The sequence below is a fragment of the Crassostrea angulata genome, chromosome 4, assembly GCF_025612915.1.
Source record: "Crassostrea angulata isolate pt1a10 chromosome 4, ASM2561291v2, whole genome shotgun sequence".
Taxonomy (NCBI): Eukaryota; Metazoa; Mollusca; class Bivalvia; order Ostreida; family Ostreidae; genus Magallana; species Magallana angulata.
The window spans coordinates 32,464,356-32,490,241 of record NC_069114.1 but is presented as its reverse complement, the minus strand read 5'-3'; the positions used below and the strand labels follow the sequence as shown (position 1 = coordinate 32,490,241).

Genomic DNA, 25,886 nt, shown 5'->3' with positions numbered 1-25,886 from the left:
AATGCCTCCAAATAAACTAGCTTTAATTAATTTCATTAATGCGATTTTTTTCTTGGTGTTTATTTAAGTAAGTTAGGACATAGTTCTTTGTGCTAGTACAAAATGATATCTTGCTCTAATTTACGAGTCAAAACTTCTGCTGAATGAGTAGACAAATCCTGGGGTTCTGTGTCAGTGTTGTGTAGCTAGTACAAAATAAATAGCTAATATCAATGAAATAGTGATTAATTCTTAACTAAGTCTTTATTGTTAAATTAACAGCACGTGCAACACATTTTGACATGCAAAGAAAACAAATTTTCTTGAAAACATATATTATAGCTAGATTGAAGTCAAATATTTTGCTCATTTAAATGAGAATATTTACAATAATGCAAACACACTGATGTACATTTATTTTAAATTATTGTTTTCTCTGGAGGAATTATAATAAACTTCAGATTATTGATTATATTTTATTAGAACATTAATTAGTACATCCATGTATACACTCATAAAGAAGTATACTATGAGCATATACGTATCAGACCTTTCATCAGTAATTCACAAATTACACATGTATATATACATTTTTATGACATTGTGGAAGCTTGCATAACTAATTAAACTTCATTTTCCCATGATATTCTTTTTTCTCATTCTACACTAAAAAAAAAACTATTGCAAACAAAAAGGTAGTTGCCTCCCTTACACTACAATTGCACATCCCTGAGTGATTAGAAATATGACATTTAAATGGCTGACTAGATAAATGTTATGACACAAATCATGATCCTTACATTACTGCGATACCAAATTAATACTGATAATTATACACAAATTACAGACTTTTACTCACACAAAATACCATAATTATACATGTATTACGTCATGCATAGCCTTAGCAAAATGTCATATGGCACAGTATTATGACATGATATTTACAACGAATATCATAATTAACACTCATTTTACTTTTTTTCCAAATTAAGAATGACTCATACGATGGCAAACAAATTACTTTTTGGACACAAGTACTCTTGATATTCAAAATTTGTACGAATTATGATTTATCAACACATGGACAAATTAATTATTTTACAAGAAGATCATGATCATGAAATTCGAATTGGACAACAAATGACTTCTTAAAAACAATATAATTGTAGTGGAAACAAAATTAGGGTTTCCTTACGTAATTGTCCAATTTTTTTTATAATGATTCAAAATAATATATTTTTTAAAGAGGATCGAAGCTCTCAAAACTTTTAATTTACATAAAGGAAATTGGCAAGGTTTTCGTGGAAATTCTTATCTTGTTCATACACACATTAACAGTATTTATACATGTAAAAAATGGCACATTACTAGAAAACTTGCTGCACAAAAGTTGCACACATCACTAGAAAAAAATATACATATCATATCACAAAACCAGACATACTGATTGAAAATGAAATGGCACCAACATGTACATCACTAAACACATATATATATACATGTAATAAAAATCAACAAATTCATTACTGTAGAAGTAGTGACTTATGCTGGTGGTTAAGTACTAATTTCCTATAGTCAAACTAGACATGTGAGGCAAGAAATGCGTGGAGGCCTGATTTACCAATTAAAGTTTTGAGTTTTTTTTTATATACTACAGTGTAGTATATACACGGGGTATTTTACACAATTTTTAAAGCTTACTGCATGATTAGTGTAAATCCCAAACGCGGAAATGATATTGACCACTTTTACGTATATGCTGCATGTACAAAAACTTAGCTAGGAAAAGTACAAAATGGGCAGAAAAATCACAAAAGTTAAAAAAATTATTTTGCCCTAATGCATGACATGATAAACTCTACCTATACAAACAAAAAAGTCAAAGCTTATCCAAAACATTTGATGTTTCAATGATTTAACTTCGATGCTGTACTTAATGATTCAGACATCTCCATTTCATATGTAGCAAATGTACGTTGCTGCAAGATGAGATTAGAAAAGGGAATATGATTTCTTTGGCACATGGTCTAGACTCCAGCTGGGTCAAATGGGTGGTGGAGGTGGGGGGTTAGGGGTGATCTGTTTATCACGAGAGCTGAAGATATGACATCACTTCTTGTAGCGCCCTATTGATTGCATTCACAATCTGTTGAACCTGATCCCATTTCTTAGTGATGCTGGCAGTTTTTATTGCTTCCTTAAGCAGCTGAGAACTTCCGTCAGGCGCGGTGTCATATAACAAAGGACTTGTAAACCTACAATGTAACAGGGATAAAAATATGACGAAGTCACATATTATCTGGTCATTCCCAGTACGGTCCTTCAATAAACAATCGATCAATTAATCCACACGTGTTGTAAGCTGTAGAAAAAAATCTAAACCTGTGACAATATTCTTTTTTAAGTTGAAAAACCTACAGGCCATTTCTTCATACATTCTCATGTACATGTAAATAATATAAACTGTATACTCAGTCAAAAATAGTACTTGGTACACAAAAGAAACTTAAAGTAACCACTACATGCATCTTACAAGCTTATCAGTACATTCAACTTATCACTATTCATTAAGTTTGTCACTGATTATCTATGTAGAAATGTAGGCCTGTTAAAGCCCATAGAAGCTAGCAGAGCTAAACAAAGCCTTCTATGGACTTTAACAGGTATGGTTGCATTAGGCATTCAAGGGGAGTATACCTTAACTCTGGGGGAGAAGTTAGAATTTTGTCCACTCCCATCTTGATATCATTCATCCGACGAATTCCCAGAGGAATTCCTTTGTTGACATCGGAGCTGACAAAATCTTGGAAGGCTTTCCCGATGCGAGATAGATTGTCAATGGAGTTGCTCAACATTTCTGCAAGGTACAAAGAGGATTGTCATTCATGTTTCTCATTCATTATTCTTAGCCAGTGTCAGTGTCAGTCATTGTCAGTCCTCGTGAATTGACTGTTGTCTGTTATAAATTTTACATTTTTAACTTCTGCTTAAAAACTACATGGCTAATTGTTACACTTTTGATTTAAAGCACCTCAAGGATAAGAGGCATCCAAATTGTGAAATTCATGACTTTACCAACCCCAGGCCTCATAGGCAGGCTAAAATATGCCAAAACAAAACAAAAATTTCAAATATATCTTCTTCTCTACTCCCATACACGTCAGAAAAAACTAAATGCATGGTTACAAGGCTCATGATACCCTCTACTAAAATTGTGAAATTAATGGCTCCTGGGTCAGAGGTAATAGGCCCTAGGGTTGGGCCAATTTTGCGATAGAGTGAAAATGCATTATATCTTAGAAAATTTCCTTTCAATATATATTTGAGAAAAACTAAATGTATGGTTATGAAGTCCATGAAGCCCCCTACCAAAATTGTGAAATTCATGGCCTCTAGCTGGGTCAGGGGTTCAGGTCCTAATTAAGGTGGAGGGGGGGGGGGGGCATAGGGCAGGGGTTAAAATGCTTATTTGGGAAGGGTGACAAATATGGCTATGTAGTGAACATTTTTTTTTTGCTTTTTTAATTGCTGTTGGTCGGATGCTGTCTGTAAACAATTTAATTTACATTTTTTACTTTAAAACTTCAAGGTAAATCACCACTTGGCTATATTAAACACTATAAATATGTGTTATATTTCAGGAAATCTACTTTTAAATTAATTTCCTGTGCATTGTAGGTTTGTGTGCATATCAAATTAAACTGAATATTATAAAAGACTGACCATAAAAGGCCTGCAAGTTTCTTTTTAACAAAGTTTACAATTTTTGGCCCCCTTACGCTAGGGGGTATCTAAGGGCTTTGTAATTCAGGTGAACATCAAGGCCTGTGGGCATCTCGTTATAAAATCATTTCACTTTTATTTAATCTCTCATTTAAATAAGGAACATCTTTCCTGTTTTTTTACAACAACTTTGAAAAAAATCAAATCAAATATCAAGATGAGAATGACTTAATATCAGAAACTGAACTTTAAAATTAACGGTAGCAGAAAGATTGGAATGTTTTCTTTTAAAACGAATTTTTTATGGGATGCTGTATATAGTTTGAGATACTATTAGCTGCATGTAGCTCTTTATAGTATGAAAAACATTAATCCTCTATGACACTAGCTGCTTTAAAATTCAAGATATCTACATGCATTCAAAAATATGTTTTATAGTATTAATTCCATGTTTGCTAAATATGAAAATGTTCATGCATGTTCAATATATCAAAGCTCCATATTTTACCAATATCCACATTTGCCTGTGCATTAGACAGATCTACCAGGCTTCTAGCAAAAACATCATGGATGAACTTGGTGTAGTTTCCCAGGTTGAGTGGAAGTTGCTGGTCGTCCATTAATTGAAGGGCCAAAAGGGAGATTACTCTGGAGGCGGCTAGATGATACTGGTCATGGTGCTCCGAGTCATGAAGTACTGCCGAGGTTTCCTCACCGTCCTGTCAGTTACAATATAAATGTTAAACTTCTCTGTGTTTTAAAGGATATTCCTGCACATTCCTTTGAACATTATCTAACAATTTTCATTGTTGTAAAACATGGATATAAAATGAGTAGCTTTCATGTTAAAAAAATTAATTTTATTTGCATTGTAGGTCAAAGGCAGGCGCTTAGTGCAAAGTGTAGGCCTCTGATTTTTCTTCTCATAAAAGTTTAAGACAAGACATGAAAGTAGGACAGATTGATGGACAGACTAATTAAATGCTAAAAGTGCTAGTACTTATGACTATTGTCTCCTTATGTCCTATATATTATACATTTTATGTCCTGTGTATATTATATACCTTCTTTTACTTATGCATGATCTTTGTGGTGATACATATATTATCATGTGGTTAAAATATATCTTTAAAATCTGCAACTGTTTTTTTGGACTGGACAAAACAGACTGATGGATGGACATGGTGATTCATATAACAACAACCCCCCCCCCCCCCCCCCCCCCAAAACTGAGTTTTCAGGGAGTTATAATAAAGCAAAATTGGAGATTGGCATTCAATGCCACCTTTAATGATAATCAAATCGGAGTTTAAACAAAACATGGTATGAATTAAAAAATAATTGCAGTCATAAGGTCCATGATCGTATTCAATCCAAAGTGTTTAACGTGACGTCACATATTACTTGTTGATATTCAACTTTTTGATTCATTATTTAATCATTGGTACAAAGGAAAGCCGAGCTAAGCAGACTCTGGACTGTGGTTTGACACAAAGATCCCACCTTTATATCTATGATTACGTTTGATTTTAAAACTTAAAACACTCTGTTCAGTCTAAGGAAAACCTATCTAATATTTTTCACTGGATAGAAAAATTAACCATGTTATTATGGGGTCTGTAAAGTGATAAAACAATTTTCCTGATCTTGCAGACACAGACCTTGATTTGCTTGACACTGTATCCAACACTAATGACCACAGTTCCCTGGCTGTGGAGGGTGTTACAAATCATCTGGTTGCCATGGGATACAAATGGATTGACAGGTTGATCATATTGCCAGTCTGCAATCGTAAACTGCTTGTCTTCTGGGTGAGGAACCTGATGAATTTAAAAATTGATTCCCAAATTTGTTCTCTTGTGATATAATAACAGATACAAATGAATGGGTTTCTAAAAACTTGATCTGCTCTCAGTAATATTCAAAGGTATAGAGAAAAAAATCAAAATACCTGATGTAACACTTGCTGAATAAGTTTATGCAAGGCTGGGCTTGATGCAACTTCAAACACAGTTTTTTCAGTGGATGACCTTTCTATGTAAAGGTCAAGGTCAATATATGCTATGGTCTGCTCTCCAAACACATACTTATTTGCCTAAAAACAAAAGAGAACCCAAAAGTTAACATATAGATTGTATAAAGACTTGAACTAAGTTTCTTCAAATGCAGTTTATGTACTGTAAATTCTTAATTATATACGAGTAATTAATATTTGCATAAAATCATGAGAGGCACATCCCGCAGATTTAAAAATCTTGCTTTAATTTTTCGGATAGGTGTTAACTATTTGGAATTATTAAAATTTGGCGTTCATGATTTTACATTCTCACAATCTGATGAAAAACCATTCAAATACGGAATTAAGTACTCGCGTAAAATAAGGAATATACAGTATCATAAAAGTAAAGATATTGAAAAAGAATACCTTTATATACTCTGATAACCCTTTCATTGATTTCCCTCCACCCCATGAACAGAAGCGGACACCCCTTCTGGGACCCCATTTCTCTGCAAATTTAATGTTGGCAAAGGCCTGGGCCATTTCCAGTAAATGGGCTGTTCCAAGGTCAAGGTCAGAACCACCTGCCACTGATTCATCTCTTACTGCTCCAATGACAACAAATCGATCTGAAACAATAAAGGTAAAGATGTTGAGGAGTTAAACAAGGGGGGAAAACAGAGATAAAATATCTCTGGGAGAAAGAGAGTTTGAGAGAGAGAGAGAGAGAGAGAGGAGGGTTTAAGAAAGAGTCTCGGCCAATAACCTGATTCCATGTCCCCGTAAATAGTGCCCATCACATTAGAAATGGTTTCTTGAGTGTAAATAACATTTACTTTCATTTCCACAACAGCAGCAGGAAAAGCTGAAATTGATGATAAAAGTCTTAGAATAATATTCACAATGCATATCAATATAATTCATAGTTTGCATTCATACCTAAATAGATATATAACATTAATGTAAAAGAGGAAAAAAACATGTTTACTTACTGGCATTGTTTGGATTTATCCCTAAATACGACTTCTCCCCTGTTTCAGAGGCCCATTCATCAGGGGCAATAACTCCACCATCACGTAATTCTCTCAACATTCGGTTTGAATCACTGCTAGTGACAAGGTGAACCGGAACATGAAAGTTCTCATCTTCTGAGGAAATTACAGACAAATATAATATTGAAACACTCAAGAGATTTTAAAAATACAAATTCAAATTTATTCCTGAGAGTAGACCAATTCTTAAATTCAAGTGATTAAAAAGGAACATCTATAAATTGTTGCTTGCTGGTTGACTTACTGAGCTCATATGCAACAGATTCGAGCTCGTGGAGAGACATCGCCGAGTCTGAGGGATCTTGGTACAACAGTATGCCTGACACTGACTCCAAAGAGGCAAGGCGTATCTGTAGGGAAAAAAAAATTACTTAAAATTTAATCACTGTCAAGTTAATTATGCTTTCAATCATTCTTCTATAAAATACAATCATGTGCAATATAATGTACACTTTAACATTAGTTCTTAATTCTTCTTCATCCTTGAATTCCATTTCTATGTACCAATATATTAATTAATTCATTGTTTTACTTGAACATATCTAATCGGTAAATGAAAGAATTTTACATCTAGACAATTACAGGTATACATGCATTCAACTGGATTAGGAAATAAAATAGTCACAGACATATCATGTATTTTTTAAAATAAAATTAAAAGAGATCATTATTATCCAAAAGGACTTTTCTTCAAACAGAATGTCAATTTCTTGTTATCATGACTCATGATAAGAGTTGTCCCCCATTAGTTATCTCCGAGGAGACAGGTAAATTCTTGACATACTGGGCAGGTAAGAAGTACATGTATAATATTAAGATTTCCATTGTTGAGACAGCCCCTTAACTTTTCAACAAGACCATTACAACTGCATTAATGATGTGTTATAAAAGAGACAAACAGATTTAATGTTTGATGGTTCACAGAGAACAATAAAACGTTTGCATTTTATGGCTAGCCCTATTACATTTTATTCTTACAATATTGTGAAAATCCTTTAACTCAAAGGTAAACCTTGACGGAATGTTTTCCTAATCTGAAAATCTACACGTGGTGAAATTTCACACTTCTCCCTTAATAACCAAAACTGTCAGTTTACATCAATATGATTGAGAATGAGTTTGTCTGAGAAAAATCTACGAAGGTCTCCGAGTGTTTGGGTTTATAATGATAGATCAAATAATTTTCAGCAGACTGCCTCAGGGAAATCTTTCAAACGTGTAAATCTGACTTTTTAAATCAAAAACTTCATATCAAATAATTGAAAAGATATTTCAAATATGGGCTTTTAATTTTCAGATAAGATCATTCTTTGATGTTTCTGTGTATATTCAGGTCTTTCAATGAAGATGAGAGTTTCAATTTAACCATTGTGTTCAATCATTTGGATCCAATTAAGAAATCTGGATATAAAATCTTCAATTTAACCAGATCACACACATTATCCCTTTTATTCAGGTAAAGAAGTGCGTTAAAAAAGAGAGTCAAAAATAGGAAGTTAACAACAAAAAGACAACAATAAAACAGGTACCAGCTGTTGTCATATATTTTTCTCATAATATATAATTATGTATAATTTTTACCTTCTATGGTTTATTATATAGGTAGACTGTCTGGGTTTAATAAAAAAAATTAAAAATTATTTTGAGAAAAATATGTAACGTGAGGTACTGTCTGTGAAAAAAAAAAAAACTAACAATGCATGGCCAATAAGATGCGACTCATTTGAAAAATATGAGTTCAAATTAGCTAGGTACGTAATTGGATCCATTGTTTTTTATTAGATTTTTTCAATGAAGAGAATTTTTGTTATTAAAACCTTGGGACTAATAATAAAACATGAACCCTAAAAAAAACCAATTTATTGTTTTAATGCAACTAGTATATTCTTAAAAGTTCATTCAAAGTTTAAGACCCCATATAAAAGTACAGTATACACTGCTGTAGATTCCTTATTTTACGCAAGTACTTAATTCCACGATTCAACGGTTTCGCATCAAATAGCGAGAATATAAAATTGCAAACTACAAATTTTTATCATAATTCCAAATGGTTTACATCTGTCTGGAAAATATTCGCAAGATTTTCAAATCTGCGGGATGTGCTACTAGCGATAATACGTGGATAATAATTCTTTGCGTTTAATTAGGAATTTACAGTACATGTAAATCTATGTGACCATGCCTTAATATGTGTATAAAAATATGTCTATAATATTCTTCCTTAATTAGTTAACCACAAATCTCTGCCTTAATATTGCTTGATTATGATCTAATGTGTTCCATTAAGTTTGAAGAAAAAATAATAAAGTGGAACGGTTTAGTGCATAGAACTGCAAGGATGAATTATTTCAAGTAGATCAGTCAGGAGAGAGTAACCGGGGAAATTAAATTAAGTTACCTTAGACAAAATAAAATGAATGTGTCAATATTAATCATTTTCCAATACAATTACTTCAGTTAAAAGTTGCAAAGTTGCAGGGTGTGGAGTACCCTACTAATCAACAGGAGTGGTCAGTTCTGACTTACTTAGCAAACATGATGATTTACCTCTCATATTAAAATTCTGGAATACCAGAGAGAGAGAGAGAGAGAGAGAGAGAGAGAGAGAGCAAGCACACGAGAGGAGGGGGGGACCTTTTAAATTTTTAAATACATTTGTATTATAGTGGAGAAGATTAATTTTTAAAAAAAAATTTAAATTTTTTTTTAATTTGTTCATGATTATACTTGAAAAACTAAGCTCAGACATCCATGTTTTTTTAAAAAAAAGCATTCAAGTTTTAATTTTAAAACAGGTATAATGGATATATCTAGGGCTAAATACTGCAACATTCTACCTTAATTAATACACCTGGTAATGGAACACCTACAAGTACTTGTTGTGAAATTAGGCAATCTACACAGACTGATATCTGCCAAGATTAAACCCATTTCACTATAACTAGACTAATTAAATGGAATAATTGGAGTAGTTACAAACATATACATTTAATTGTTTAATTGCACAGTAGTAAAAGACAACAAGATTTTTTAAACAAGAATTCGGTAACGGATGTTCAGAAATAGCATACAGATTTCAATCTCCTCCCATCAAAGTACATGTATTACCAAATTCTGTGATCATGAATTATTTTCAATTGCTTTAAATGTACTTTTATGGCTGAAAAAAAAGAAGCCAGACATATAATGAATTATATGGATTCTAAAACATGACTAATTGGAATACTCACACGCAGATAAAAATGTATGCAGGTTAAATGTGTAATGAAATATCATTGCATAAGATTGATTTTAAATTGACTCTAAAGGTACTGCTAGCAAGCTCACAAATAATACCCACACTAAGAAAATATAATAACTCAAGTATTTCTCTATTGGAAAGTAATGGATGCACCATTTTTCTTCCAGTGACCTTGAACTTCCCCAAATGATCAAAACTCGATGTCAGGACATATTTTTAGGTCATAGGCAATCTTTGTGTCTAATTTTCACTTCAAATCATTCTCCATTACAAGATATGGCCTAGAAATAAATCATGCCCTTGACCTTAGACTTGCCCAAATGACCTTGTGTCAAAATCATGACACAACCTCAGGTCATAATTGTTCTTTGTGTGAAGTAAGAACTTTCAATGTTTCTCCTTAAAAATATATGGACTGGACACAATTGCAAAGACAGACAGATGGAGAAGGTCATTACTGTATTTTCCCCAAACTTTTTGTTTGGGGGAGGGAGGGGGGCATACTACCCTATAGGCAACCAAATACTTATCATGGAATGTATTTTCTTATGATATCTGTGACTCAGCCTTCGAAGACCAATCATTTTGCACACCTTAAAATCATGGATGGTTATCACTGTTGCTAGCCAATGGTTTCTGATCAGCTAGCCTACTCTCCTTATACATGTAGTTGTGGATCAGAAGCCCTTGGCTCATGATGATGTGAGGTTATAGATACAATTCTCATATGTGTTAATTCCATCAAAAGTCACAAGGCTTTTGTATATACAGGTAACTCTCGATAGCTCGAAGTCCATGGGACCGAGGAAAAACTTCGAGGTTTCAAGAGTTCGAGTTTTCAAGAGTTCGGAATTTTCCAGGTTGACCGACGGGTTTTAAAATTAGTCTTACCGGATGTTATGATTCAGCCATTTATTTGGTGCTAACCTTACGCACGTGCTTAAACAACGTTTTCTCTTCAGTAAACTATACAGAAATTGATGTTTTTCTTTAAAACTGAATAAAACAAGTATTAAATAAATTCATAATAATTATTTATTTTATGCATCATATTAAGACCAGATTGCTCAGTACTACTGTACTGCGAGACGATCGACATGTCATAAATGTGATAACTGAGTACCACCCATTGTTCCCACTGTACGGGTCCTTCACCAGCTGTAAGAACTTGTTCAGGAATAATCATTATAATGACAAAGATGCTGCTAAACATAATTTTTACAGTTTTATAATTCTAAAATTTGACCATGGCTCAATATCATCGTTTCGTCTCAATTAATTTTTCATTTTCATTGCGTCTCCAAATTATCGTAAAACGGTTGGTGTTGATTATAAATTAGGTATCGGTATGGGCAATCATCAAACAATTATCACCTTGCAGGACAAGTGTCGCCTAAATAAACAACCCGTGACACGGGTCCCGCGTCTAACGCCTGGAGCAATTTAAATGACCAAGTAGGTGTTAATTAGGTATAGCGCTTGGAGATACAGGGCGACTTCGAGGTATCGAGGGTAAAAAACTATAGATTATGAATAACGGGACTTCAGTTTGACTTCGAGGGATCAAGGGTTTCGAGAGATCAAGAGTTCGAGAAATCAAGAGTAAATTTGCTTAGTTATATAGGGAAAAAAATCGGAACCCTAGACTCACTTCGAGCGATCAAGAACTTCGAGGGATCGAAGTTCGAGCCATCGAGAGTTACCTGTAATAGCAAAAAAAAAAAACATTTAATTCCAACCAAAACAGGATTCAGACACCAGACTAGAAAAAAATGTTTTTAATTATTTCAAGATTTAGTTTAATGTAAAAAAACCCCAATAATTTAAATGTCAAAGATTTGTTATAAGAGGAAAATTCTGGCACTTAGCTAGAATAACAAATTCGATTTATTTTTTTGAAATATCTTTGAGAGGGATGGGAATGTGAGAGATAAATCTGACTAGAATGGCTAGAATTACCACGCAATATGAAATTTGCTGTCAAGAGAAAAAAAAGAAACAGCAAAAAATCTTTAAACATTTTCTTCTGATCATCTTTCTCTTATCAGCTATTATATATAGCAACATCAGGGCAGTTCTCAAGTCACACTTTTTGTCACAACTTCACAACCTTGGCTCTTAAGTGTTTCATTATCACAATAGCAATGTGAAAATTCTTTAGCTTCTATCATCAATTAATTACCATTTAGAAATACATACGTTTTATCTCTAAACAAGAGGCCTGCAGGCCTTGATGGTCACCTGAGTACCATGTCCCTTAGATTGATATCAAAGTGTCCCATGTTTACACTTTAAACTTCATTTTGAAGTCTAAACCCTAATCTGAGGCTCCTCTGACTGTTATCCCACTTTTACTTTATATTTGAAGTTGGAAAAACTTTCATTTATGAAAATGTGAAGAAAGGGGGGGGGGGGGTGGCTCAAAAGTCAGAGGAATTTTTGATGATCTATACCTTAGCTTCAGGAGGCCATCAATTGCAAACTTTTGGTAACAATGCACATCTACACATTGTGTCCTTAATTATGTCTAGCACAAAGTTTCAGGAAATTTCATGCATACAGCAGTTACAAAGAAGTTGCATTAGGTATAATTAAAAAGTAAGTTGTTTTAAGGAGTATCATTAATAAGCAAATCTTCATGTTTGTATTTCAATTCTTTTTAAATTTGTAAATTTCAGTTTAATGAAAAAAAGATTACATATTCGATACCTTTACGTTAACCTTCAAGTAAATATAATTTTCTGAAATAGTAATTGTATTTATCTCTTTTCTATTTTTTTTTTTTTTAAATCTTTGCTAAATAATGCAAGCATTTATCTGTAAATGCTTTTTCAAAATTTTTTATTCTGGATTTTTCTAGAGATTAAGGTGACCAAAACATGGGCATTAGAAAATATTGCCATTTATATCACTTTAATTAATATACTGGTTAATGATTAAACGGTGCTGATTTCTATCAAAGCTCTGCATGTGTTTGTACACTCACATGAGACAAGAGACAGATGAAGCACTGGTGTGAATAAGCAGCTAGAAAGGATTAGATATGCCACCCTTCACTTAATACTGTAGATCCTTAATGAAATGCGAGTAAAAATCGTGAGAAAACTTGCTTGCTAAACAAAAAATTCCTGTGATTTGCGTGGGGTAACCAACATTATCAAAATCTATGATAGCTAGGTCACTGAAGGAAAAAAATTATATAGGTCTGTTTTATTTTCACACCTTTTGACCTTCGTGAACTAATCAACATTCTACATGCCACTTAGAAAACTAAGAGACAAAGATTTTCAATTGTTATAATTCATGTTCTTACCCATAAAAGGATATTAAAAATTTTCACATTTTGTGCCCAAAAATTTATGATCACAAAGTGACTCATAAGTCTAAAATAAATCTGTTGCAAATTGTTTCTTCTTCAAACACTACTTTAATTTAGTCAACTAGTTTTGGAAAATATTTCATGTGAAATGAATTCACATAGTTTAGATTTATCTGGGAGTGTATTTATTAATTGCAATTAAAGAGTTTGCAGTATGAAAAACCAATTACAAAAGGAAACATAGGTTGCATTTTAATACACTGTCTTATATGTATGGTTTTATGGAATTATTAGAATTCATGGTGGCTCAATTTTTCATGGTATTTGTTGAAAGCCCTCCCCCAGGAATTTAATTCCTCAAAAAAAACAAATTGTTAACTTTCTACTGAAACTGAAAACCCACACATCCTTGAAATTACATCTCCATGAATAATGAAAAAAAACCCAAAAATTCACATAAAGTGACCCCCCAAAAATTAAATGATATTCCACAATATATCTTAATTACCTTCTTTCACTTTCAAAAATAGAATACCTTTTCTCGAATGGAAATCTCTCCAAGTCTCAGCAAAAGGACACAATTCTTTAGTGAGATAATTGATTTCTTTATATGGTAGATATCTTGTCTTCGTCCATAGAAGCCATATACAAGGTGACCCTAAAATTGATAATAAAACAAAATGATTTTAATAATTTTTTTTTTTAAATCCCATATAAAAGTTAAATATATAATCAGAAATATATTGAAACACTGCAGTCATAGCTCAATTCTCTTATACAATCATTTTTAAGACTTAAGGAAATGTTAATGAGTATCCTATATATATTATAAGCATTAATCCAATTTAATTATAAACATGTTTGCAATAAGTTTCTTAGAGTTTACAGAATCCTTACTCTTGCTCTTCCTGGAATTGCTACAATGGAGCCACCCTCCTTTTTGAGGGGTTCTGTAGAGTTCTTTCCTCCATACTTCAACACAAGTACTTCATCTCCCGATTTAGACAAGGTTATCTCCGAGGGATTATCTGCATCAAGGGAGGGAACTTCTACTGTGTACTGTGCAGTTTCCACTTTGTCCAAACGCAAGTTTTTTAGAGTCTCATGAATGTAAGTTACCATTCTTTTATCCGATGACTCTCCCGACTTTTGAGTGATAACTGATGTCATTTTTCTAAAAAATAGATAAAATATTTGCTGAATAAATCGATCATACGGTCCAGCCAATATTCTGTAAATATGAAAACGTGTTGGCATTTTTTTGGCAGTTAATCAACCTTAAAATTCTGTATAACTTGCAAAGTGTATTTGATGGACAGTGAACAAAATCAAGGACCATCTAAGTTTTTGAATTGCCTTCAATTGAGGTTCTTCAATCTCTTAATTTTGGCAATAAACTGTAAACAATCTTAATAAATTAATAATAATATATTAATTTTTTTAAATGCCAAAAATTGATACAAAATGAATTAGGGTATATAACATGGTGTAACCATATACATATTTTATCATTCAATACCTTGAAGATTGGGTATTTCAGACTAAAAATATTGCTTTAATTCATAATAAAGAAGTTTCCAGAGTAACAGATTTATTTTTTTCACAGCTCCAACAGGAAATCTTTGTAGACTCTTGAGATTTTCCCCCGTTTACTTTAGCAACTGCCTCCTCAATAGATACAAAGGGCCCTTTGAACAAGATCAGTGATGCTAAATGTTGTCCCTTATAATTATGAAATTGAGAAACCCTTAATGCACTTCTGAGCAAGTCTGCATGCAACCATAGCGCTAGCATGCTTGAGTATGGTGGAAAATTACACACAATGCCTTTTGAGCCATACAGATTTTAAATTACAAGGTTTTGCGACAACAATTAAGCCAACTGAAAAATTGACAAAAATCATTTTTACATTATTAAAACGAATTATGCGTCAACCATAACAAAAGGTGCCATTCTTCATTTCAGTGAAAAGTTGGCGGGGGCAAAGTATAATCAAGTGATAAAGACAACTTCCACAGGATTTAAATCTATCTTTTGATTTCATTTTGTCGTCAAAAATTTCACACCCCTATATAATGCACCTCTTCAGAAAAGCTTGTTATCCAAGCATGTTTGCACTCCCTTATCAACCAAAAATGAAGGTGAATTAGCACAGTTCATTTGTACCATAATGCCCCTGAAGTTTAAACCTGTGCAAAAATGATATTTGCCGAGAGACTTCAAAGAATGTGATGTTAAAGAATACATTATACGCTATATTGATTGTCAGATAGCTTTCAGCAGCTTGCACCAGTTTTTTTAACGATTATACCCCAAACTAGACCTTACTAATCACCATAATTACCAGGTATTAATTATTTTACAAAAATCCTGTACCTCAGTCCCCTAATTTCATGGAATGTCACCCATAACCTGAGGTGAGAATTATGAATTTAAAGTTATATCAACAGAGGACGAAATCCTTTGATAGCAGACATAGCTTTTTGTGCGATGGCCAAAATATAGGATTCAGACTTCTCATGGTATATTTCTAGGTCTTCATAATGCAGTAGCCGTAAGCACAGAATAAAAGCTGTTAACATGATGAAAAGTTAACAGACCGAATATTTTTAGTGCCGTATCAAAAAAAATTCGTAAAGGTCAAATTAATTGAAAAGATCCAACAGGTTTATATTAATACCCAGACTGGCAATTAGTTTATATGTGCAGTGCAAAATATGTGACCGTCTCATTCTATGCAAGAGAAAGAAAAAAAAAATAAAAAAAATAAAAAGATTTATCCAGTACAGAAAAACAAAACGATGAACAAATAGGTAATTAGGTAAATTATTCTTCTCTCGGATGCATGTGTTTATCAGCCCTAGATAATGGTTAATCTTTTTGCACTTCACTTAGATGTCAATATTAGACATACTTACAATGATCAGGGAAGTAAAATTCAGTGTTATATCAAATAAGCACTAGGTTCATATAAACAATGTCATTTAACTTAGTGCTTAATTAATAAAATCAGTTTCCTAATTGCAATATTTACGACATAATAATTTTAACTGTTCCTGTATAGATATTATGGTATTAAGACAGTTTCCTCTCCTTCCTCCCATGCATGGAGATCTTGAGGGGTGGGGGGGGGGGGGTCAGGGTGATCTGGACTGGAAAAATCTTAGCTTATCAAATTAACATTGTAAAGGAACTGAAACTACACCTTGGACCCCACTACTTAGCAAAGAAAAAATTCGTATCCCCTCCCCCAGGAAAAAAATTCCTGATCTGCACATGCCTTCCTAAAAAATTTAAACCATTAAAACTCCAAAATTCCTAAGAGTGCGCATGGAGTTAATAAGCTCATTTTTTTTATCCAATACAAAATCTGCAATTGTATTATCGTTTTCTTTTATGGTCTACCTGACTGAATACAAAAGAACAAACTCGCTTGGGGCTAGACACCATTGTTATGAGAGAGAAAGAAAATGAAAAATAATTTTTGTCGTGCACAAAGGAAAATAGAGACAGGTGAAGCAAATTAATTGGACCACTGCATAGTCAGATCGGATCTCTTCAAACAAATAGACGCACCGTCCAGAAAAATAAAAATCACTGTACATATAACCTAAGCTTGCTTTAGCTGTCATACGCATATGTACCAAGAGGAGCGAATTAACCAGCGATTATCGTCTAGATTTCTATCGCAATTTATGAACCATTTTGTCGATTATCCGATTTCTTTCATGAACTGATGTATCATCATGCTTGGTTCTTTTAAATGGCTGATCATTATCGACTGTGAACATAACAATTGTAAAGAGGGTATCTCCTGTAACGGCGATAATGGCTGTCTTCGAATGTTAATTTGCGATAGGAAATCTCCCAAACGAGTAATACCTGGTCGAGATAAATCTTGTACATGTGTAGTACGTAGTAAAATGCCAACAAAAAGCTTATGATTCTGTTGGAGTGATTAAATTTTATAATAAACCAAAATAATATTTTAATACTAGTACATGTACTTCATTTCTTCTTTAATCATAAATGTAAAAAAAGATAAAACAAAAGTGCATGTGAAAGAAAGAAAAAACTCCATATCTCATCTACTTTTCAATTAGAATATGTTATTCAAATGAAATAATGAAAGTTTATCATCCAAAGGCAGGTAGCAAAGGGAATGGGTGGGTGCAAGTTACATTTCTACTTTCAAAAAATGTACTTTATATATTCATATTGATATTTGGAACTTCTATATATAGATGTAACATCATCTTTGCTAGCCTTGGGTTCGTGAGAAGCAGTGCAGATCAGAAAACCTTGGCTAGTGAAGATGATGCAACATATACTGCCAACCAAGGTCCCTTGTTTTTTTGTCACTCATTTAGGATAAAAAAAACCCAAATCAATGCTATATGTTACTGCTACATGCCATAAACTTACAAATGTTTGAACTCAGCACTTATAAAATATATTATAATTGTGGCATTAGTTGTGAATAAACATGAATACATTATTTTATTAAGAAATAAAATGAAGCTAAGGAGACTGTAAATATTCACTACTTCATAGTGAGTTTCTTTTATAGTAAACACTCTCATGGTTTTCAAATCAGGGCTAGGCATTTTGGACAGTCAATTTTATGGGCAGGGATTGGGGTGTGAGGCGGAGGGGGGGGGGGAGGCTAGACACTTTATGATACACAAATCTTAATGTAAACTTATGAATTTCACTATGTGCATGTTAAAACCATATATTTTAAAGATCAGATTTCAGATTTGTGACAGTTAAGTACTTTCTCAGATAACACACCCCATTATGCAATGTCACCTGTAAACCGTCTGCTCTCTAATGTGTATTTACTTCCTTGCAAATGCATTTCGTCTTCTGCTATACAAAAGATCACAGACATTAAATGGGTTAATAAGGGGTGATTCTATTAATAAATTGTTAGCGGGGCTATTTTGACCAAATACATATAGGTGAACATGTAATCAATTACTGTGTTGAACACCTGTCGTAAATCTGAACGTTAATCTGTTAATCCACGACTCCTAATCCGCCAAACATTTAACCTACCCCGCTGTGTCTGTAATCCTTCGACCTGACATCAAATACATCACATTTTCATGTACCATTTCCAGTTGATCTGCATCGAACCCATCGGTACGGAGAGTATAGTCGCAGGGCGTTTTATCGGTATAAATCTGACCATCATGAATATAATAACCCACGAACAGCCCAACCAACAAAAAAACACTAATGATCAAAACCACCAAAGAAAAGGTCCACGTGCTGACGCAGCGTCCCGCGGGCTTCCGGGCGCTGGGCCCAGCTTCAGTATCACACAGACGACGTACGTCGTTTGGGTCCACGGAATCGACGGAACTCCATGATCGAAACGACTTCATACTCTTTGGTGTCGCCATTTTCAAGTAAATCTTTCTCAAGTCATTTGAAGTGTTTTCACCTGAGGGTATTTAACTAAGTTCGCGGGACGGTATCAGAAGTGGTAAAAATCTCTGGAGCAGATGGCAGTGTTGACGTACCGACAAAACAGGAAAATTATCTCGAAGGAAGGGGTGATAATAATTAGATTTTACACGATTTACAATGGTAATCCCCACAATTGTGTACAATGCGCTTTGAACCGAAATTGTCAAATTATGCAACGATTTAAATGTGTGTTTAAACCCATGCAGACGTTTAAAAATCCCAAAATGCCGTATATTTACGTGATCAATCTTTCAAGGTATTTTTTATCTGTCGTTTTTCGAAGAATAAAAAGACGAACAGATAAAAGGAAAGCAGAATTAACACCAAAATTTTGATAAATTTTATTCCGACAATAGTTTTTTTCCCGTTTACTCTGGGCTGCATGTATCTCGATTTTAAAATGATTAATTTCAATTAGACATAAAAGTGTCGCTCTCACCCACAATAAATCTCATAGATTAAAGGATAAGTGTCTCTTCATTTTTTCTCTTCCAAATATACGACAGGACTAAAGAGAAACACATTAATTCTCCAATTAGAAAAATGTTTTGTTTTTTTTGTTTTGTTTAGGATGTATCTCTTAATCTGTGAGATATCGTTCAAAAATCAATAATACAACAATGTGCCTTGCCAAATGACTGTATCAATTTATTAAGGTAAAAAAAGGACCATTTTCTGCTTTATTCGGTAATATAGTTGCGAAAGGTGTAAAATTGCCGAGTAATTTACGCCAATAATTTGCGTAATGATATAAAAACAGTATTCATATAAATGGTAATCTTTTATTACATGTATCTAAATAGACAAGTGTGTAATACTTAATTAATTGATCTTCTTGTTGAATTTTACCGTCCGTCTTTCTTTAAAGAGAGATAACTACAAAAAAAGCACTACACGATATTTTATACCCGTCACAAAAAAAAAAGAAGATGCAACATACACTGTACAACCCGCTGACCAAAGTCTTTCACACATAATGTAGCTGTATAGGAGGCTCTTGAGATCAATGCATGTACACGTATTTTATAAAACGAATAATCACGGTCAAATAATGTTATCCCTTTTTTTTTTCTTAAAATAAAGTTCACTTCATTTAATTGTAAAGTCTTATACACGTGCAAACAACTTTGAATATATTAAGAATTAAAATATTACTGTAAACTGTCACTCACATTCTTCTGATGATTTTTTTTAAGGGGGGGGGGGGGGGGTGAGGCCCCAACTGAATGTTCTAATGTCCGTGCTGCAACCCCCGACAATAAATATGTTTCTGCTAACTAATTGATCTGTTAAATGACATCTACCTAATTCCAATACTAATCAAGTACTAATTCTTCATTTTTTTAAATTGTTCAAGACCAATGCAAATAATACACATTTTATCTTGACATATGTACGTCATATCTTGTAAAAGGGATTTTAAATTGAACTATGAAGGTATACTCTTTTATGAAATAACCGTATAGGACCGAAAAGGTCTGTTGAACTTTTTATTCTTTCTTTTTTTTTATACCTAAGTTGACTCTGGACTGTAACTTGAGACGATTAATAAGTACTAAAACCGAAATCGCTATAGATAATTCAGATGGTAACAATCCGAAAAGAGAGTTAACACTATCAGATCAAATGAATGAATTTTATTTATTTTACAACGATTGATAAGCAAGTTCTACAACTTATATCAATATCTCTCGTTGGCACGGATGTTAGCGCGAGGGGGTCATTGTTAATGTTAACTACTTCTCGCATTCTCATTCATTGTTCAGTATGATTTATCAGCGGAATATGCAACTGTCAAATTAAAAACCTTCACAGCAGCTAGTACAACAAAGCAATTACTTTTTGTACAGTGCACCAAGTCGCAAAATAATCCATCAAGTTTTACCAAAAAAGCACAATTCATTTTCTTAATTCGATAATTTCTGTAGTTTGTCCACACATCAGGCTAGATTAAGGACGGCGGAGCGTCAAATAATCAGTGCGGGAATTTCATATGCAAAAAGTTGATAACATATTAATATCAATCACATCTATATTTATACGACTACGTATATGTATTTATTTTCCCTCCGCATCATGAAACACGGTTCGACCGAATGAGTGTTCACTGTACATACTCTCTGACGATATAAGATTTTACACCTGTTGTTAAATTTAGCTCTAAACTAATTACAACCTATGCCATATACTGGCTCTATCACCAAAATAAAAAAAAATATTCATTATATTAAGTGAGTTCCGAAAAGCGAAATTTCGATCGAATGACGTAGGGTACCCTTGCACTACTGATTTTTTAGATCGCTTGATGAATCGGATTTTGCAGATAAGCAGAATGTGTATATGAATACGCCTTCTTTCAAAATAATTATTCATTGACTCATCCTACCTGAGAATTTCAAATATACATGGATTAAAAATAAAGTATGTTTCCACAAAGTTTTAATCAAATTGAAAAGTATACAATGTAGGATTTTATTTCGTATGTACCAACCCCCTCCTCCCTACCGCCTGCAACAAATCCTTCCAACATTAGCTGATTTATCTAACAACAATGGGCATGCATACATTTTAAACGTTTGATTTATCAACAAAGAATTTTGAACAAAAAAAGTAAATTGTAATTAATTAATTTGGTTTTGTTTTTGAAAATCAGCATTTTCCAATATCTTTATATATGTAGATCGAACTCTTCACCCCTAATAGATTGATAAAAAGGTTGTTATACTGTGAATTTTGATTCACCTCGAACTTGAAAAAGATGTGACATCGAGTTGTAAATATAAAGAATATTAGATATGGGAAACCCCCCCCCCCCCTCCCCAACCAAACCAACCAAACACACACACCACAAAAAGAGAGAAAAAAATCACGTTTTGTGAACGATTTATCTTTTATTTCTGAAATTGAAAAAAAAATATCGTTAATGAAACATTTATGATATATTTTCTTAACATGGTTAGCGTATACGCCAATCTTTTTAAAAACCATCCTCGCCAGAGTGTAAGGAAAAGGGGGTGGATTTATACACTGGTAACGTTTAGAGTCCATTACACAACCGGATTCTATTAAAAAATTAAAGAATTGAAAGTCCTGAAAGCTTTGCCTGTTAACTGCATTTTTAAAACAAGAATTGCGAATTATTTACTGAGTTTTGACAAAGAGTTGGGTAATGAAATGGTATATTTTATATATTTTATAAAAACAATTATCTAGATCAGCAGTTTAAAAGAAATAATCATTTCCGAAAAAAAATTATATTGTAGTACATTGCGTCATACAAGAACATCGTCCTCTGGTTCTGAATGCATTAGAATTAGTTTGCAATGAAATGCTTTTTTTCTAAACTGTTGATTTCACTGAGTTTGACGTACAAAAACTGTACGGTACCCCAAAATGAAATCTTAATAAAATTATTTCCAACCACTTGCTAACCCCTTTCGAGTACTTTCAGTACTTTGAGTATTAATTAGAGAAAATCATCAGTAATAAGCATTTTCCCCATTTCAAAACATTATTTGGAATCTACTGGTTGCATCAAAAGTTTTACAATATGTTTTTAGATTTCAATCTAATAAATTTATTATTAGGCCTATACATGTTCAGTGTCCTTCCCTTTTTCGATGACCTTTAATGTGATATATGTTTTAGAAAAGGTGTTATGTACTAGATTAACAAGACGCTTACAAGTTATTAGACAATACAGGCGTAAAAGCTATTACACACTCCGTTTTATTTCAGATGATTACGTGAGGTTATCATTTATATTTCAAGAACAAAATGGGCAACAGATAAACTCGACCGTTGATGTTAATTACTTTCTCCATGACGCGTTTTGAGGAACACCTCCGTCACATTTGAATTCATTCATGATGGAAAGTATAATATCAAAGTTCAACATGAGGCGATATAGGTGTGCTCAAAGCACGTATCCACAGCTCATCAACGCATTGTTGTCTGAGAGACTTAAGTCAGGATGACAACAGTTGCCGGGTCTTAAGATACCCAAGGAACAAGTCAACCCACTTAGTTCATATAGTTGACGCTGAACCGTAAATATATCAAGATACCCCCCCCCCCCTCCGATAAAAAGAACATTGCGACCTGTCTCGACGCTTGGTAAGCATCACAGACTAGTATATTATACACAAGCAACTATACTCCGCATGGATTTCTATTATTCTTCTTGATAATTATGTAATCTGTTTGAATAAGAATATCATTAATAGAATTGATTGAGTCATATATCTTTCGTCATAGTATTAGCACAAGCTTACCTTTTATAGGTAGCTATAAAAACATCTGGAATGAGTTCCATATGCATGTATAATACATACTACTGAAAAAAGTATAAAAGATATGTTAAAACATGTAATACCCACCTAACCCCTTCCAATGTTAATTTTGTGTGAGCAAATTCCATTTTGTTGCTACGGAAATTATTTTTTTGGAACGAATTCTATTTCATGACAACGGCTTAATGAAATATTGTATATACACTGTAGTAAGAATGCATCATATTGTACCCTTTAGTGTATAATAAAAATAACAATGCTGATAAATCTTTACCTTGTCTTACTCCAAAATTACATTTAGAATAACAGCTTTCATACCATCATTTTAATCATTACTTTTGATTCTGTCATTAATTTGTTTTACAAACCATTTTTCCACACCGTTGAATATCAGATTGGATTGTAATTCATTTCAGTAAAAAGGAATCATTCTTTGGACTTAATGAAATGATCAAATACGATCGGGGGCGGTCAAATCCAATAAAACCCGAAGGACTTCATGATAGCTTTGATCACGCGACCGACTGTATTTGACCACTTCATAATATTAAAACATGAGTCCCTTTTTACTTATAGTCAGATAATTTTCAGCAATTGTACGATTAAGATAGTCATTGATGAAATGTATCCGAATATACATTACAAAATCAGTTCGTGGTGTTATCACAGACAAAGGCATTGGAAAAGTATAAATATTTCGAGATAGAATAATATTCTTCATCGGACTACCTATGCTGGAATTGACTGTATGATACTGCACTATTTTCTTGAATGTACATCAGAGTTCATGCATTCCACGTGTCATTAAATACTTTATGTTCAGCTCCTTTTTTTTTTTAGCTTGAAATTATTTTATGAAGAATGACTACTTTAGCTAGTGTTTTGTCCCCCCCCCCCCCAAAAAAAAATAAAAAATAAAAGATTAATATAAGAAATAGTATTCGTGATGGTTTTGGCAGAATTATAAAAAGCAAGGAATTGCTATTTGTTATGTTGCCCCATCTTCACTAACAAAAAGCCATGATGGTATATTTTGTTCGCAGAGTGCCAGGAACCGAACAACCCTAAAACTTTCCACCTTTTCATTGATATTATCGAGAAATGTGACCGGTAATCTTTATTTACAACAATGCTAGATCTACGAGTGATAGAAAGAAGAAATTAACACATCACATAAACAGGCGAAAATTCACAATTAGGGTTCTGTATTTTGAAGTACATTTCTACCGAGTACATGAATCACAAACAATAAATAACCGAGCAATGAAATAAAAAGAATTATCAATAATGGACGAGTTGTATACTCTCTTTACGATTTTCAGGCATCATTGTCATGGGCGGAACAAGGGGAGGGGAGGTCATTTGGGGAGGGGGGTTCGGACCCTCTGAAAAATTTTTTTTTTCTTAAATTTACATGCTCCGCGATTCAACGTTTTGCATCAAATCGTACGAACATAAAATCGCGAAAGCAGAATATTTTTCATATCTTATTTAGTTTACATCTGGTCGAAAAATAAAAGCGAGATTTTAAAATCCGCGAGACATGCTTCTCGCGATTTTACGCAGATCTATATTAATTCCTCGTGGTTAATTGGGAATAGTAAAATTAATGAAAGTATTCCTCGGACCTCCTTGGAAAATATTCTGGATCCGCACATGATAGTTGAAATATTTATAGTACAATTGATACGTATTACTGAATGGTATTTAAACAATAAAATGCTTTCTTTGGTTGTTCATATGATGGTTTGAAGATCTGACAGGTTAGAATATCTGGAGGAGTAATGAATATTGCAGAAGGTAAATGTAATCCGCGTAATTTTTTTCTGCAATGTTCACAATCTTCATAGCCCGTATGAACCACCTAAAAAAGCGAGAGAGAAAATTTGGTGTACATGTACATGCATTTATAAATTATCGTATTTTCGTGGGTATCAATTTTCATGGATTTTCTGAAAACCACGGTTTCAAAGATACGTAATTTCGTGGCCAATGATCCTATCAATACAAAATATTAGTTGAAATTGAACTTCAATGAACATTTCATTTCGTTGATCAACTTAACAACGAAATCCACGAAAATTGGTATTCAACGAATATTGACGAAACCACAGTATTCGAATTCATGATCCACAGATTCGTATTTCAGGCTCTAACCCATTTCGAAACGCTGTTAACGTTAGATAAAAATGTCAGAAAAGGAAAAAACCCATAAATCTAAGCTTGGTTTTATTGTTTATTTTGATTGGAAGTACGTCACAATATGGAAGTGTCTCATTACACCTTAAATTTTAACTTTAAAAATTCAGAAGGTTATATAATAGAAATTATGAGTTTCATACCCTAAGCATTGTCACTCTTTGCTTTCATCTACAAGTTTATAAGCTCAGTGACATAGAATTCAATTGTCATTCTGCTTGTTGCAGCTTTTTTTCGCAATCATTGCCCTATTTCTTAGAACAGGTTAACCTTCGAATTTTTTGGCGTGGAATTGCGATCTTTTATTCAAGATTGTTTAACGAGTCTATTCCTAAAATGAAGTTAATTCACCCTTTCCTGAAAAGCTCCAAATTTGCTAAATTCGTTGTAAACTTCAAAAACCGAGCATAGGTTTGTTACGTATTTAACAGACATGCAATTAAAGTTTAATTACAGAAGAGAATCTGTTAAGTCGTGAACCGCACCGATATTGGTTAATTGTATAAGAGTCGTAATAAACTGTAACTACGCTTTATTTGCAAAATAATTAACCACGCAAACATTTTTTTTTAAAAGATAAAACACTAAAATTGGGCGGTATTCA

The 25,886-nt window shown here is 33.2% G+C and overlaps 1 protein-coding gene across 2 annotated transcripts; it reads right to left on the bottom strand.

Moving 5' to 3' along the window:
- Positions 1-224: 224 nt before the first annotated feature.
- Positions 225-18,931, bottom strand: LOC128180973 (aminopeptidase NAALADL1-like). Of its 2 annotated transcripts, none has more exons than XM_052849189.1 (12): positions 18,375-18,931; positions 14,211-14,487; positions 13,849-13,971; positions 6,998-7,103; positions 6,694-6,846; positions 6,468-6,566; positions 6,128-6,330; positions 5,654-5,797; positions 5,364-5,522; positions 4,211-4,421; positions 2,677-2,836; positions 225-2,234 (listed from the first exon to the last, which is right to left on the bottom strand). In XM_052849189.1, exons 1-12 carry the CDS (start codon positions 18,722-18,724, stop codon positions 2,066-2,068), a joined length of 2,154 nt encoding a protein of 717 aa, XP_052705149.1. In that variant the 5' UTR covers positions 18,725-18,931; the 3' UTR covers positions 225-2,065. The 2 variants fall into 2 exon arrangements, with proteins under 2 accessions (XP_052705149.1, XP_052705148.1); XM_052849188.1 differs by having other exon boundaries at positions 6,694-6,849; positions 18,375-18,930.
- Positions 18,932-25,886: the final 6,955 nt, after the last annotated feature.

What these genes read in the sequence shown, in the direction of transcription:
- LOC128180973 (XM_052849188.1), bottom strand. Translation starts at nt 18,724, where the DNA reads ATGGCGACACCAAAGAGTATGAAGTCGTTTCGATCATGGAGTTCCGTC. An exon ending in AGATTTCCATTCGAGAAAAG is followed by an intron (nt 7,104 to 13,848) that starts GTATTCTATTTT and finishes TTTTCCCTACAG; the next exon opens with ATACGCCTTGCCTCTTTGGA. An exon ending in TTACGGGGACATGGAATCAG is followed by an intron (nt 6,331 to 6,467) that starts GTTATTGGCCGA and finishes TTATTGTTTCAG; the next exon opens with ATCGATTTGTTGTCATTGGA.